This window comes from Mytilus californianus, unplaced genomic scaffold (assembly GCF_021869535.1).
Source record: "Mytilus californianus isolate M0D057914Y unplaced genomic scaffold, xbMytCali1.0.p SCAF_14, whole genome shotgun sequence".
NCBI classification, from domain to species: Eukaryota; Metazoa; Mollusca; class Bivalvia; order Mytilida; family Mytilidae; genus Mytilus; species Mytilus californianus.
Genome location: NW_026262626.1, coordinates 4795748 through 4809808, shown reverse-complemented (window position 1 = coordinate 4809808; position 14061 = coordinate 4795748). Strand labels below are relative to the sequence as shown.

At 32.7% G+C, this 14061-nt stretch overlaps 1 protein-coding gene across 2 annotated transcripts in view; it reads right to left on the bottom strand.

Moving 5' to 3' along the window:
* Positions 1 to 14061, bottom strand: part of LOC127724058 (uncharacterized) — a 55254-nt gene that overhangs the window by 33102 nt on the left and 8091 nt on the right. For both annotated transcript variants that reach the window (XM_052230840.1, XM_052230841.1), the window contains exons 5-6: positions 12540 to 12647; positions 8878 to 9091 (exon numbers count right to left, since the gene is read on the bottom strand). In XM_052230840.1, the coding sequence (XP_052086800.1) occupies positions 8878 to 9091; positions 12540 to 12647 (322 nt within the window). The remainder of the gene's footprint in view (positions 1 to 8877; positions 9092 to 12539; positions 12648 to 14061) is intronic.

Here is a 14061-nt window from a genome sequence, read left to right as displayed (position 1 = left end):
TCTTAGTTTTGCTCAAGTTGAAGGATATATATAATGACCTATACTTAAATGATTTGGATGTAATTCCATGCATTGTTAGCAAAAGTCTACTGAAAATGTTAACCTTATCCCAATGTAATTCCAATGGATTTCCACTGGTATTCATTGGAAAAAAATAATCCATATAACAAGAGATTTACCTTAAAATTTCTTCTTTCATGTCATTGATGGATGCTCATTTAGCTCAAATGCAAAACATATGTTGAATTCCAGGCTGGGACAAACCAAACAAGATTTAAGCTTTGGTATTTGCTGCTTTACTGTCATGCACAAGGCAATCAGAAGTGAGAGCAAAGACTAGTCTGGATAGATGTGTCTTGTGATTGAAAGAAATGTACACCATATATAACTAACTGATTCTAGTCAGACCAAATAGATTTACTCACAGCACTTAAATAGATCACCTAATAACAAAAACATAACATTGGTCAATGAAACATGAAAAGGTCAAATGTCTCCTTTTGGACGGACATTGTCCAACTTAATTACAATAATAGACCAATGAAATTTCAGTGTCTGAAGATCTAAGCTTATTACCAAAACTTAAAAGTTGATTCATGAACCAAAACTAGATCAGCTCTAAAAATTCTGAGTTGCTCGGGTCATATTCCATTGAATCTGGTCTAACTATAAACAAACTCTAACAAAGATTCAACAGACCAGTAGACTTGCTACATGTCCCTTCCTTATTATTTTTTTTTAATTTTTCCCCTTTAACAATTTTACTGCTATAACTAGGAGATTACCATTATACTGATATCTGCAGAGGACAAGGGCAATCAGTATACTGGAAGTTAACAGTAAACATATAAATTAGTAAGAAAGAAATAAAAGAAAGGGAATTGAAGCAAGTCAAACAGACCAGGTAAACATGATCTATTACTCAAAGTAACTGGGGGCCTCGGTGGCCGAGTGGTCTAAGTAGTTACTACTGTAATCACTAGCCAGTCAACACTGAGGTTGTGAGTTCGAACCCCGCTCGTGCGGGTGCACTCGACTCCAATCTTAATTGACTAGGATTGTCAGTTTTCCTATCGAAGGTCGTTGTTTTCTCTGGGCACTCCGGCTTCCTCCACCAATAAAAACTGGCCGCCACGAAATAGCCCAAAAGCGGTGCTTAAAAGTGGCGTTAAAAAAACCAAAAATCAAAAAATCAATCAATCAAAGTAACTGAAAAGAGCACCTGATCACAGTTACTGTACAGAGAATTTATTCAGTCATTGAACCATGACATTAAATCAATAATAGATGGAAACATAGGGCTTCAGCATACAACCTGTTAAACTCTCTGCAGTATAATGCTTTAAACAAAAGGTTTATGACATTACCCTATGACTTTTGCTGCAGGCAGGACAAAAAAAAGAATTAGCTCTGTCAAGGCGTAAATTAATATATTGTTTATTTCCCCAATCCCGACCCTGCCAAACAGGTGTGGGTAGGTAGGTAGGGAAATAATTTTATTTTTCTAAAAAGCTTGAACATTTTCTGATGATCCGGCAAGCCTGAACATAGGAAATGAATAAAATAATTTTTGACTAAGTTTTGACAATACGTAGGACCATTTTTGCAGGGTCGGTCGGGATTGGGGAAACAAACAATATTTTATTTTAGGCCCAAGATTTGACAGATATGGATATAGATCTATTCAACTATTTCCTCATTCACAACTATTTATAAGTGTTATTTTGATATAAATAGATATTAATGAAATCCAATGAGTTAGTATCAAGGTTTTTCTCAAGCTTTTATTGATACTGCAGTCTTCTCTGGTATTCTGGTATGATATATAGTCATACTGCAGTCAGATTCAATACTATTTGTAGGGTAGTAAATATTTTCACAGATTTTGTGAAACACAAATAAAGGGTGTTCAAGGAAATTCATATTTCAGTACATTCCTTTTGTTTGAAAAATTTGTCCAAACCCTAAAATCAAGAACTGTAAATTAGGATCATTTATTTCTATGAATACAAATTTTCATGGATTACTGAAAATCGTACATTTGAGAATACATATAGTTGATTTCCTTGTTTTCACAAACTCTGCAGACGGTGCCAAACAAAATGAATGTTTTTTTGAACACATTGTCTAATTACTTCTAATAGAATTTTAATAAGACATTAGTTTTCGGTGTTAATTTGACTAGATTAACATATATTAACAAGGAATTATTTGAATCTGCAAAAATTTTGATTTTCCGGAAAATTGATTAGAAATGTATGATGAAAACTAACCTAACTAAAGAGGGTTAGCCGTGCGTGTATGGCTAAGGTTAATATTACTTTCACTGACATTTCAGTATGAACTTACTAACCCCCATTAGCCATACATGCATGGCTAACCCTCCTAAATTGGGATAGTTTCATCATATCCTTCTTATCAATTTTCAAGAATTCTAAATTATTCCAGATTTAAATAATTCCTTGTTTACTGTGGATTCACTATTATTCCTTTTATACCTATTTTTGTGGGATTCCTTGTTACGGAGGTGAACCACGAATTTAAATCTTCAATAAAGATCAAATTTTCTATAGGCTTGTATACGAAAATTGGCAAAACCCTGAAATCAAATATCCAAACTTTTCCTCAATCCACGAAAAATTGATAACCAGGAAAAAAATGAATCCACAGCACTGATCAGCTGACTGCAAACAAAATGTGAACATGATGAACTGTGTTAAATTTAAAAACACTTTTTGGTTAAACTTTTGTTGGTTTTTTTTTCAATATTTCTACAGCTCATAAAAAAGCTCAAATGCATAAACGAAAAGAAAATTTAGGTCCAATTAATAATTGAGTATAATAGATCCATTTTTCTGTTTAAAAAAAAAATAAATAGTTATGGTTTCAATATAAAAAGAAATCTATTTTGACCATAAAACCTTTTTTCTACTTTTCTAATTAACAATATAATCATTTAACAGATAATTCTTTTATTATAAAAGAAAAAAAACTAAACCGATACACCTATGATAACACCAATGATAGCCAGACCTATTATTACCACAATCACCAGACACAACACACGCTTGTCATATTTTCGTTTGTGCTTCACAGCAGCTTCAAGTTGTTTTTCTGCAGTTTGTACATAATCAACACTTTGATTTACATTCGTTTCAATTGTATCTATCTTTGTCCCTTGATCTGCTACAAGAAACTGCATTGTTTTAAACAGTTCGTTCAGTTCTGAAATCTGTCCCTCGAGTTCTTGTAACTCTCTTTCCCGTACTTTGATACTCTGTAATTGACGCCTTGCTCTACCAAGTGTTGAAATATAATTTCCAGTGAATACTTGCTGATTTTGTCCTAACTCTCCGACCTCGTCATCCTCAACGTTTTCATCTGTAGAGCCAGTGACAATAGCTCTCTGTCTTAAACACATTTCTTTCGACTTCTCAATTAATTTGCCTTGATTCGTTTTAAATTCAATGACAAGATCCCGCAACATATTCATGAGCCTCTCAATGTGGTTATTTTGTACTCTTTGCTGCATGTCTGATTCTTTTTTACACGATGTTGTATTTGGTAAATCCTCTATTTCTGTTTTTAATTTTCCTGCTCTGATCAACAAATTTTTTCCCATTTCTTGCATTCTATGTATTTCTTTGTCGTCTTTAAAAGGAGAGAAATGCAAGTTTGTTTGAAGCTTATTAATGGCATCAAGTTCCCGACGCAAACATTTAAGGTTGTCTTCAATTGTGCGCATCTTTTCTAAAAACTCATTAACGGCAAGCTTTTTTGAATATTTTTTCCCACTCCAATTCCTTTTGAATTTACCTGTTGGTAATTCAGCCAGCTCATCTCCGGAGGATTCAGCCTCTTCTATTAGAACTGCAACATGCTTCTCTTGTAATTCAGCAAGTCTGTCTTTCACCATTTTGATTATTTATAAAGTTTCCTTGTTCAGAATTTGAAAGTCTTTATAATTGCAGTAAAATGCTTCAGAAAAGACTAAATACTTTTCACGCTAACATTCTGTGTACGTTACATTCCAAGAAGTAAAATAAGGTTAAAATAAAACTACATTTGCCAGTCGTTATAAATTATCCAAAATTGTAATAACTTTCTAAAAATGAGTAAGTAAAAATGACAACATCCTTTTCTGAATTAATAAATTACCACAATCTATAAGTACTTCCTGCTGATTCGATGAGATAATTCAAATCCTATTTTTCATTAGCATGCATTGTTTGTTTCATTTTTATTTCTGTTTATATAATGTCTTTGGTATTAAATGGAGAATTTGGTCAAAAATGAGAAGTAAGAAGAATGACCATGTCAAACACCCCCTCCCTGACCTTAAAAATTCCCCCCCAAAAAAACCATTTCAACAATTAAAAAAAGATATGCATATAGTTCTTTTAAAACAATATAAAAGGTACTTTTTATGGGAACCAAACATGTCTCCAGTGACCCTCAATGGAAACTCTATAATAAGGTCATTTCTGACAAGTTTTCTTAATGCATTTATTTAATAGTCTCTATGTTCAATAGATAAAAAAATATATAATTAATTACATTGTAACAAAAAAATAACAATTTATAGAAGATAAATGTCTGATATTTTTGTGCAATAAAGATTTCCATAATTGAAAAACTGAATTTGAAATAAAACTATATAGAATATTAATATTATTTTGTTAGATTTTTAACATTGGCTCTCTGGAAGGGGTACAACTATCAATATATATAATAAAACCATGCGAAGTTTAACATCAATAGGAATGGAAAAATTTCTTTGGTTTGGACAGGACAAATAACTAAATCATGTTTTCCCAGACTAAATTTTCAATCTGCACACATCCAACAGATCTAGTGTATTTAAGACGTCATAAACAGTCTGAGAAAGCATGACCTTAATTGTGCAAAATAAAAGTAAACTTAAACTTGGTGGTTGGGTGTGCCTTTGAACAGTTCTGTATTTTTATATTTTAATCTATATGCACTTCACAAAATTTATTTTGCTAAATCTTTTTTTAACTGACTTTTCTGAACAAATAATGATAGTTTAATAACCATTGAAAATATGTTCAGCATTATAAAATGTCATTACAATGGAAGCTATCATATCCAAGTGCCGGATACCTACCTTTCTTCCTAATAAAACTAATAATCAATTTGAAATGGATGGTAAGAATACTTTCTTTATACTGAACTTGATTTCATTATATACAGTTCTCAAGTAATGAGCTGAAGAATAAATTACTATTTTCTATAATCTAAATTTTCATGGTACCATAGTCATTGGATAATAAATTTTTTTGCAATTGTCTACCAAAAAAACTTGAATTTTAATATCTATTGATCGTAAACAAAGAATATGACCTACATTTTGGTTTCTGTTTCTATTGAGGGCGATTGTTTTCACATAGACAGGAAAGAATCACTTACTTTTTGATCATAATTGATTTTCAAATGCATTTCATTTGTCTGTCTGTTTTTGAGTGAGTATAACGTTGAGTCTAAATTTTTTTTTTATTAACAAAAATTAATACATTTATTTCCTATAAAGCAAACTAGCATACCAAGTTGTATCAGTGTGTGTGAATTTTGTTGATATTTACTTAATTGTAACACACATGATTAAAAAGATCATCTTGAAGTCATCTGAGAAACTACCTCAGATCATTGTCACCATTTTTTCAACCAGATAAAGTAGCGAATGAGGAATTTTAAAGATAGTCTACGAATTATTATCATCCCTACAACTTTGGAAAATAAATGGGAAATGTGTCCATGGGACACAGATGCATGGACACAGATGAATGCCCCCACTTGCTTATAAAGGGACATTCAGCAATTTTTCCATTTGTAAAGGGGTATAACTCTAGAACGGTAAAAGTGACTCCACTGAAATTCAAACTTGATCTATGTTCTGTGGGAATAAGCATTGTGCATAAGATTCATAACATTTGGTTGAGGCAAACTCAAGTTAGAGAACAGAAACAAAAAATTCAGCATTTTTTCCATTTGTAAAGGGACATAACTCTAGAACGGTAAAAGCAACGCCAACAAAATTCAAACTTGATCTGTGTTTTTTCGGGTTATAAGCATTGTGTATTAGTTTCATAACATTTGGTTGAGGGAAACTATAGTTAGAGAACAGAAACAGTAAATTTGCTGATTTTTCCATTTATAAAGGGACATAACTTGAGAACAATCAAAATGACACCACATTCGAACTTGATCTGTGTTTGGTGGTAATTAGCATAGTGAAGGAGTTTCATAATTTTTGGTTAAGGCAAACTAAAGTTAGAGTGAGGAAATGACAAATTTAGCAATTTTTTCATTTGTAAAGGGACATAACTCAAGAACGGTGAAAGTGACACCACCCAAATTAAATGTTGATCTGTGTTTAATGATAACAAGTATTGTGTATAAGTTTCATAACATTTAGTTGAGGGAAACTAAAGTTAGAGAAAGGAAACAGTAAATTTGCTGATTTTTATACGACCGCGAAAAATTTTGCGGTCGTATATTGGTATCACATCGTCGTTGTCGCCAGCGTCGTCCGAAGACATTTGGTTTCCGGACAATAACTTTAGTAAATGTAAATAGAAATCTATGAAATTTAAACACAAGGTTTATAATCACAAAAGGAAGGTTGGGATTGATTTTGGGGGTTATAGTCCTAACAGTTTAGAAATTAAGGGCCAAAAAGGGGCCCAATTAAGCAGTGAAAAAAGAATTTTAATTACAATCAAAATTCAGACCTGTTTCAAGCTTGAATATTGTGTCCATTTTTTCCCCAACTGTTCAGGGTTGGACCTTTGCAGTCATATCCAGCTGCTTTCGGCGAAGCAATTTATTCCATTTATAAAGGGACATAATTCAAGAACAATCAAAATGACACCACACATATTCGAACTTGATCTGTGTTTGCTGGTAATTAGCATTGTGAGGGGATTTCATAATATTTAGTTGAGGCAAACTAAAGTTAGAGAATAGAAACTAATTTTGGGACATACTATGGACTTACAGGGGTAAAACTTAATGCCCCCTCGGCCGCTGCAGGGGCATAAAACAGTTTGTAATATGATTGGGATGGGGTATGGCTCCAATTATCACAAAACTAGTTGTGCAATGGAATGGTCTTATCATCACAGTTCAGAAGATATATGGCTTATAGGTGAAGATCTGAACAGTTTTTATCATATTTAACAGTTTATACCCACCCCCCGCCCATTGTTTGGACAAAACCTATGGTGTACTGTAAGGTCTTGTCATGACAATTAGGAATAAATTTGGTTAAAAGATTGGGATCTGAACCATTTTTTGTGTAAGGAATCATGAATAGACTGATATATTGTTTATTATATTCATTTCATTATAGAATAACCAATATTTTATTTAATTGTCATTTATAATATTTCCAATGCCAAGCCTGCATGGCTCCTCTAAGTCAAGGATAACCACAATTGAGCTGTCCTGTTAACCTAGTTAATGTCAAAGTTTTTTCCTGTCAGAAGGTTTCCACAGTTGTTTTCTCGCTATTTTGGTAAATGTGTTAGGACTTTAAAATGGGGACTGTTTTTCTCATTGTCAAACACAACCGTAGTAGTAGTGTCAAATTCAGTTCAGAAGTCACAAACTGGGATCGATGATTTGCAGCATCAACAACAATAAGTTGTGTACCCATTTTTAGAAAACTTTGAATACAGATTTTTGGGGGGCAAAAGAGTAAAACTGAAATGGTTTTTAATGACTTAAAATTGCAAATTCCACAGTAATAGACCATGTTTTTGAAAAACGTTGAATACAGATTTTTGGGGGGCAAAAGAGTAAAACTGAAATGGTTTTTAATGACTAAAAATTGCAAATTCCACAGTAATAGACCATGAAACATGCATCTTTCGATTCTGAATGTAAACCGGATGCATTAATTTAATTGTAAACATGGTAAACTACAAAATGATTTCGGAATTATATGATACGAAATTTCTTCAGATTATCAAGTTGCAGTTAATATTCGAGCATTTACTTTTAAACTGCTAAAGTGATTCATTATGATGGATAACTGTTGTTATTTGGCATGAAATTATGTTCAGTTTTACAATCAAGAGTCTAACCTTGTACTTGTTTAAGAAGGGGGATGCTGATTGTGAAAGTCAATAAAAGCACATGTTTGACTTATTAAACACATTTCTTCGTAATTGAATTTAAATTTTATTTTTTTAATCTAAATTTTCATCAGCATTTGCTGAAAAGTAATTAAATAATGCAATAAATCGTCTCTCTTGGTCATGTGTTCTCCTGTCAGGTATGTCAATCTACCTGTACAGTGATTAGTGATCATTAGCTGGATAATCCTCAGGGATTAAAACAGTGATCAGGAAGACCCTTTGAATTATAATACAATAGGGGTTATGCAATTACAAGCAATTGATTATAATTGCTAACAAAAATAGCGGCAGCTAGCAAAACAAAAACTAATTTTGACAATCATAGTGCAGCTATTTAACAATGGCGGAGATCATTTGATGATGGCGGTAGATAATTTAACGATGGCGGGAACCATTTGACGATGGTGGAGGATAACTGAACGATGGCGGTGCGCCATCATAAAACAGATCATGGAGATCCCTGACATATATCCATCATATGTTAAAAATTATCCATTTTGATTTTAATCCCAAGTAGAACATGACTGCCAGATAGGGTAATATCTATTAACCCTGTTACTGTGCAAATTAGAGTATAAATATATTTTAAATTCCTGTAAAAGCTCACCCACTATGTAAAATAATAAATCTGCATATAAAATAAATAAGCTGGTTCTGATCAGAAACCACAGTGTCAGGGAAAAAAATTGACGGAACCAATAAAAAGAGCACAAACCTTTTCCTGTCTGAAATATGTTGAGTAGATCATATAGAGGCATGTCATCATCAACATGAATAACACTTGCAACTGAATTAGAATGAAGGAGGGTCCTAACGGGAGTACAATCCTCAGGATCTAAACATATTAATGTCTTTACTATCAAAACTGATATGATGTTAGTTTTTTCATCTTCATAGACAGGAAGTCTGGAATGTGACATGTCTACTATCTGAAAATAAATTTATAATCCTAATAACAGAATATATAACAAATAGAGTTATCAGTGTCACACAGCAATGTGTCTGCTACTTTACTAATCATGATTGAATGCAGCAATGTCTCTGCTTCTATACTGATCATGATTGAATGCAGCAATGTCTCTGCTACTTTACTAATCATGATTGAACACAGCAATGTCTCTGCTACTTCACTAATCATTATTGAACACAGCAATGTCTCTGCTACTTTACTAATCATGATTGAACACAGCAATGTCTCTGCTACTTTACTAATCATGATCGAACACAGCAATGTCTCTGCTACTTTACTAATCATGATTGAACACAGCAATGTCTCTGCTACTTTATTCATCATGATTGAATTCATTTTGAAAGTTTTAAGATAAACAATTTACCACAAGTATCACTTAAACTTATCATTATCAATGATCCATTCAAAATAGGTCAAGGTCAGATATGCCCTGCCAGAGGAACATGTACATTTTACAATCATTCCTTATAGTGACTGAGATATGGACTTGACTACCAAAACATAACCTTGATTATTGATCAATGAAATTAGGTAAAGATCAGGCAACACACAGACAGTTCTATTATTCATAATAAGTGAGAAATTCATGTAATAAACATGAATATCATAATATGTCCATAGTAAATGGATGCCCCACTCGCACTATCATTTTCTATGTTCAGTGGTTCGTGAATTTGGGGTCAAAACTCTCATTTGGCATTAAAATTAGAAATATCATATCATAGGGAACATGTGTACTAACAGTGTTCTCAATAAGTTTTTGAATAAGAGGGAGAAAATTAAAAGTAGCAGGCAATCATGAGGGCCGCAAGGCCCGAACCGAGCGTTGCAGGCGCGAGAGGGGGTATCCCCCCTTCTCGTTAAGCTGGGGGTTCAAGAAAATTTTGAAAATCTAGATTGCAGGAGGTGGCATCTGGGCTGTTCTGAGTAGATTTTGACCTCATATTCTTCATGTTAATTTGTCCATTTTTAGTAGCTCATTTAAATTTTTCCTCAAAAATTGAAAATTAATGTGATTTGTTTTGCAGATTTTATATGACATGGCTTGCTTCACCCCTTTCCATGTTCAATGTTCTTCTTATTGCAAGTCTTTATCACTAAGGGCTATTCAAGAATTGATTGTATGGGGAGGGAAAAGCACTTTTTATTTGAATAAAAATTTAATTCATGTTTCCCTAATTTTAAGTTTTGATTGGGAAAATATGTGAAGTGGCCCATGCAATTTTTTTTTTATTAATGTGCCTTCCCCTCCCCATAGAGACATTTCTGGAATAGCCCTAATAATTGTGTCTTCGCTTCAAATTATTTCTTAGTGTCTTGTATTATAGATTCAAATAGAATTCATTGAGAACAATAATTTATGCTTTATTCAGTCATTCAAAAACTGGTAAGATATATATTTAGAGGAAACCAGAGTTGCCTTTGGAAACTGTCAACCTGCAGTAATCAACTGACAAAATATGGCTAGAAAAATAATAAATTTTAAATCCAGGAAATAGGAACTATGTCATTTTGTATGTAGTGTCAACAGTTTATCAGGTTACACTCAATCCTCTCTGTTGGTCAGAGGGTACAAGTTAAATCGGCACCTATCGAAAAAGTCAAATTGGCATCTGATCAAATAGGCACCCATTTTAATTCATTTCGGCACTTAGTTGGTCAGTTCGGCACCAAATAATAATTTTCATCTGTTATCTGCTTTTCAATTATTTCGAGAAAAAAAATTGAGGTTGGATTTTATTTTGTTCAGTACATTGTTAAAAATAATCTTGTTATTAAGAAGTAAAATGTTTGAAGTCTTTTTTTTAAACTCCTATGACTGATGTTTTGATTTGATTTGATTTGTTTCTTTTCAATTAAATAATTAACATGTTTATTGTTTTAACTCTATACAGGCAGTTATTGATGTTTTTTCTTCAAAAACTTAAATAAAAACCAATGAAGCCATTACCCAAGCTGTTGTTTAATCATGAAAAAATAAGAAGCAATAAAAGGGCAAACTATGAGTCCCTGTCATTAATATCAACTGGTTAAAACATGCATAATAAATATCCAATACCTTGAATACACATATAGTTGACCGAAGAAAATACAGAAAAGAAACAAAAAGAACTTGATCATATACAATAATTAATTCTGGCCTTCCCCCTTCTTTGTTTTATATTTTTTGCTTAAAATACTAAAAACAATACATGTTCGACGTATATTTGACTACGTACCGACTTGAGTATACCGGTTCCAATTTAACCACATTCCAAAGTGACTAGAATTTGTCAGATGTGGACTGATTTCACTGTGTTTTCTTCTACGTATAATCCGGCGATTATACAATAATGTACATAAATGCACCCAAGTTTAAATCCGTGTAAGATACACTAAACGAGCTTTCTTATCTTTACTTTACTGTATATTCGGATCACGCTAAAAGTAATCACTAATCGTTCTCTTCGTGTTTGAGTTTGCAACGAGCTGTCTAAAATATCTGCGTCAACATTAATTTCGATTTGTAGATTTTATCGCTTTGTTTCAAACGTTCAAATGATTTAAAACTGGTTTACGTTTATGATTGTATTATTTACGCATGGCGGATGACTTGGAATCAGTTAGTAGAAAAAAGATGTACGACAGATCCGGACTATGCAATTTTTGCGTATTTCATACTTTTGTCAATAAATTAATAGCCGGCACAAAACACGCAATAGGCGGCGGATTTTGCCGGTTGCCGGCTCTTATTGAGAACACTGACTACGTTTCAAGTTGATTGGACTTCAACTTCATCAAAAACTACCTTGACCAAAACCTTTAACCTGAAGCGGGCACAACCATTTTCTCTGTTCAGTGGACCGTGAAATTGGGGTCAAAACTCTAATTTGGCATTCAAATTAGAAAGATCATATCATAGGAAACATGTGTACTAAGTTTCAAGTTGATTGGACTTCAACTTCATCAAAAACTACCTTGACCAAAAACTTTAACCTGAAGCAGGACAGACAGACAGACGAACGAACGAACGGAAGGATGAACGAACGGATGAATGAACGGACGCACAGACAGAAACACATAATGCCCCTAGGTGGGGCATAAAAACTAGTTTTTTAAGCAGTCGCTGAACGATGAAATTATTGTATACAATAAGGTTTGAAGAATTCATGGTCATGGGGGAGATATATACAGATGTGCAGCTGAAATGGGTTACTTTTCTGACATGTCAAATATATCAATGGGGTGCATTTTACCAAGTTGATATATATTAAAAGGTCATAAATTTCCTTTTTCCAATTAGATGTCTGTTTTCATACTCTGCAAAAATAGAATTTATATGAATGGAATCATTTTGTCATTCAAAATGACCTAATGATACTATTCTTACATGTGTAACATCAAACACCAAGTACTTATATACGTACACATTTCATTGTCTTATGATCCATCTGAGAATTAACATCAAGCATATAAACGTCATCCAGTGGCAGCATAGCATCTTTCACAGTCTTATGTTTCATATCTAAAGCACCCTAAAAAAAACAATCCTTCTCTTGAAAGTTTGTTAAAATCTTGATTTGATTAATTATTTTTGGAATGATAATTGCTTAATATTGATATTCACAATGATAGGTGCTTAATATGAATATTCAGAATGAAAGTGTGTAAATGTACCCTACTTTTTTTAAGACTTCACATGTTGAGTTGGATAGATATAATTTAAAGCCCGAGTTCCCAAAGCGATAGTCTACAGGAGGACTGGATACTTTATTCCGATTCTTAGCTGACCAATTTTTGCCTTCACCCATTAATTCTATATGTTTAATGCAGAGGGAGAAAATATCATTTTTTTATTCTTTGGTTTAAGTTTACAACATGTTGATAATAAAAACAGTTTCCAAGAAAAAGTTTACACATATTTCACACAGATATACTGCTCCAGAAAAAAACACTAGAAACAGCAGGCATATTATTGCATCTGCAGTGTGATTAAGCAGGACAAACATTTTTGGTAGTAGTGGCCATTTGATTTTTTCTACAATACACAAATACCTTATCTTTTCCAGAAGGGACAAATTAAGGAAGATTGGGGGTCTTTTTCTGAGCATCCCTTCTGGGCATGTTGCAAAAATACTTGTTTGATTTTTAAAAATATTACAAAGTATCATTCAATATACAACATTAACAGCTAAAACTTGAAATTTAAAGATTAAACTATAAAAAATTAAGTGTTGTTAAGAGTATTTAAAATTTTCAGAAAAAATCCTTTTAAAATCAGGGGCAGATTATATTGAATTTGATAGGACAATTTGTGATTTGGGGATTTTTTAGGAAAATAAGGCTTGTGACCCCCTATTTTTTATTTGATATTTCTGAAGTATTTAAGATATACTGTCAACACAGAGATATGTCTCGCCTTTTTGTTATTTTGGTGTAATACCACCATTGATTTTCCCCTATTAGTCTTTGTTAAATTTGCACAGAATTTATCTTTGTTTCAAATAAAGAAATACTTGGCATGAGTAAAGTTTTATCCTGTCCAGTACTATAGACAAAATTTCACATAACATTTCATTGCATATAAGAAAATAACCATCACTGGAAGTTAACCAATCAAATTTTCACCCTTTTTTTCCTGTGTACAAGCTTTAGTAACCATGTAACCTCAAGTTTCCAAAATATTCTACAGAAACACCAAATAAAAAAATAAGGGTGCTTTGAAACACTCAAGATATATGCCTAGGACTCAGAAATTTTTTACTGCAATGAAATGTAGGATTAATTTTCTACAACTGTCAAATTCAAGGGAATATTTTTTTTCGACCCTTTTTCGTATGCAACCGGATGTGACGTACTATGATTTTGGGGGTGTTACACCTTTTGATAATGCAAAACCGAAACACAAACATTAACTTGTTAACTATGTAAAAGTTTCAAAGTCAATGA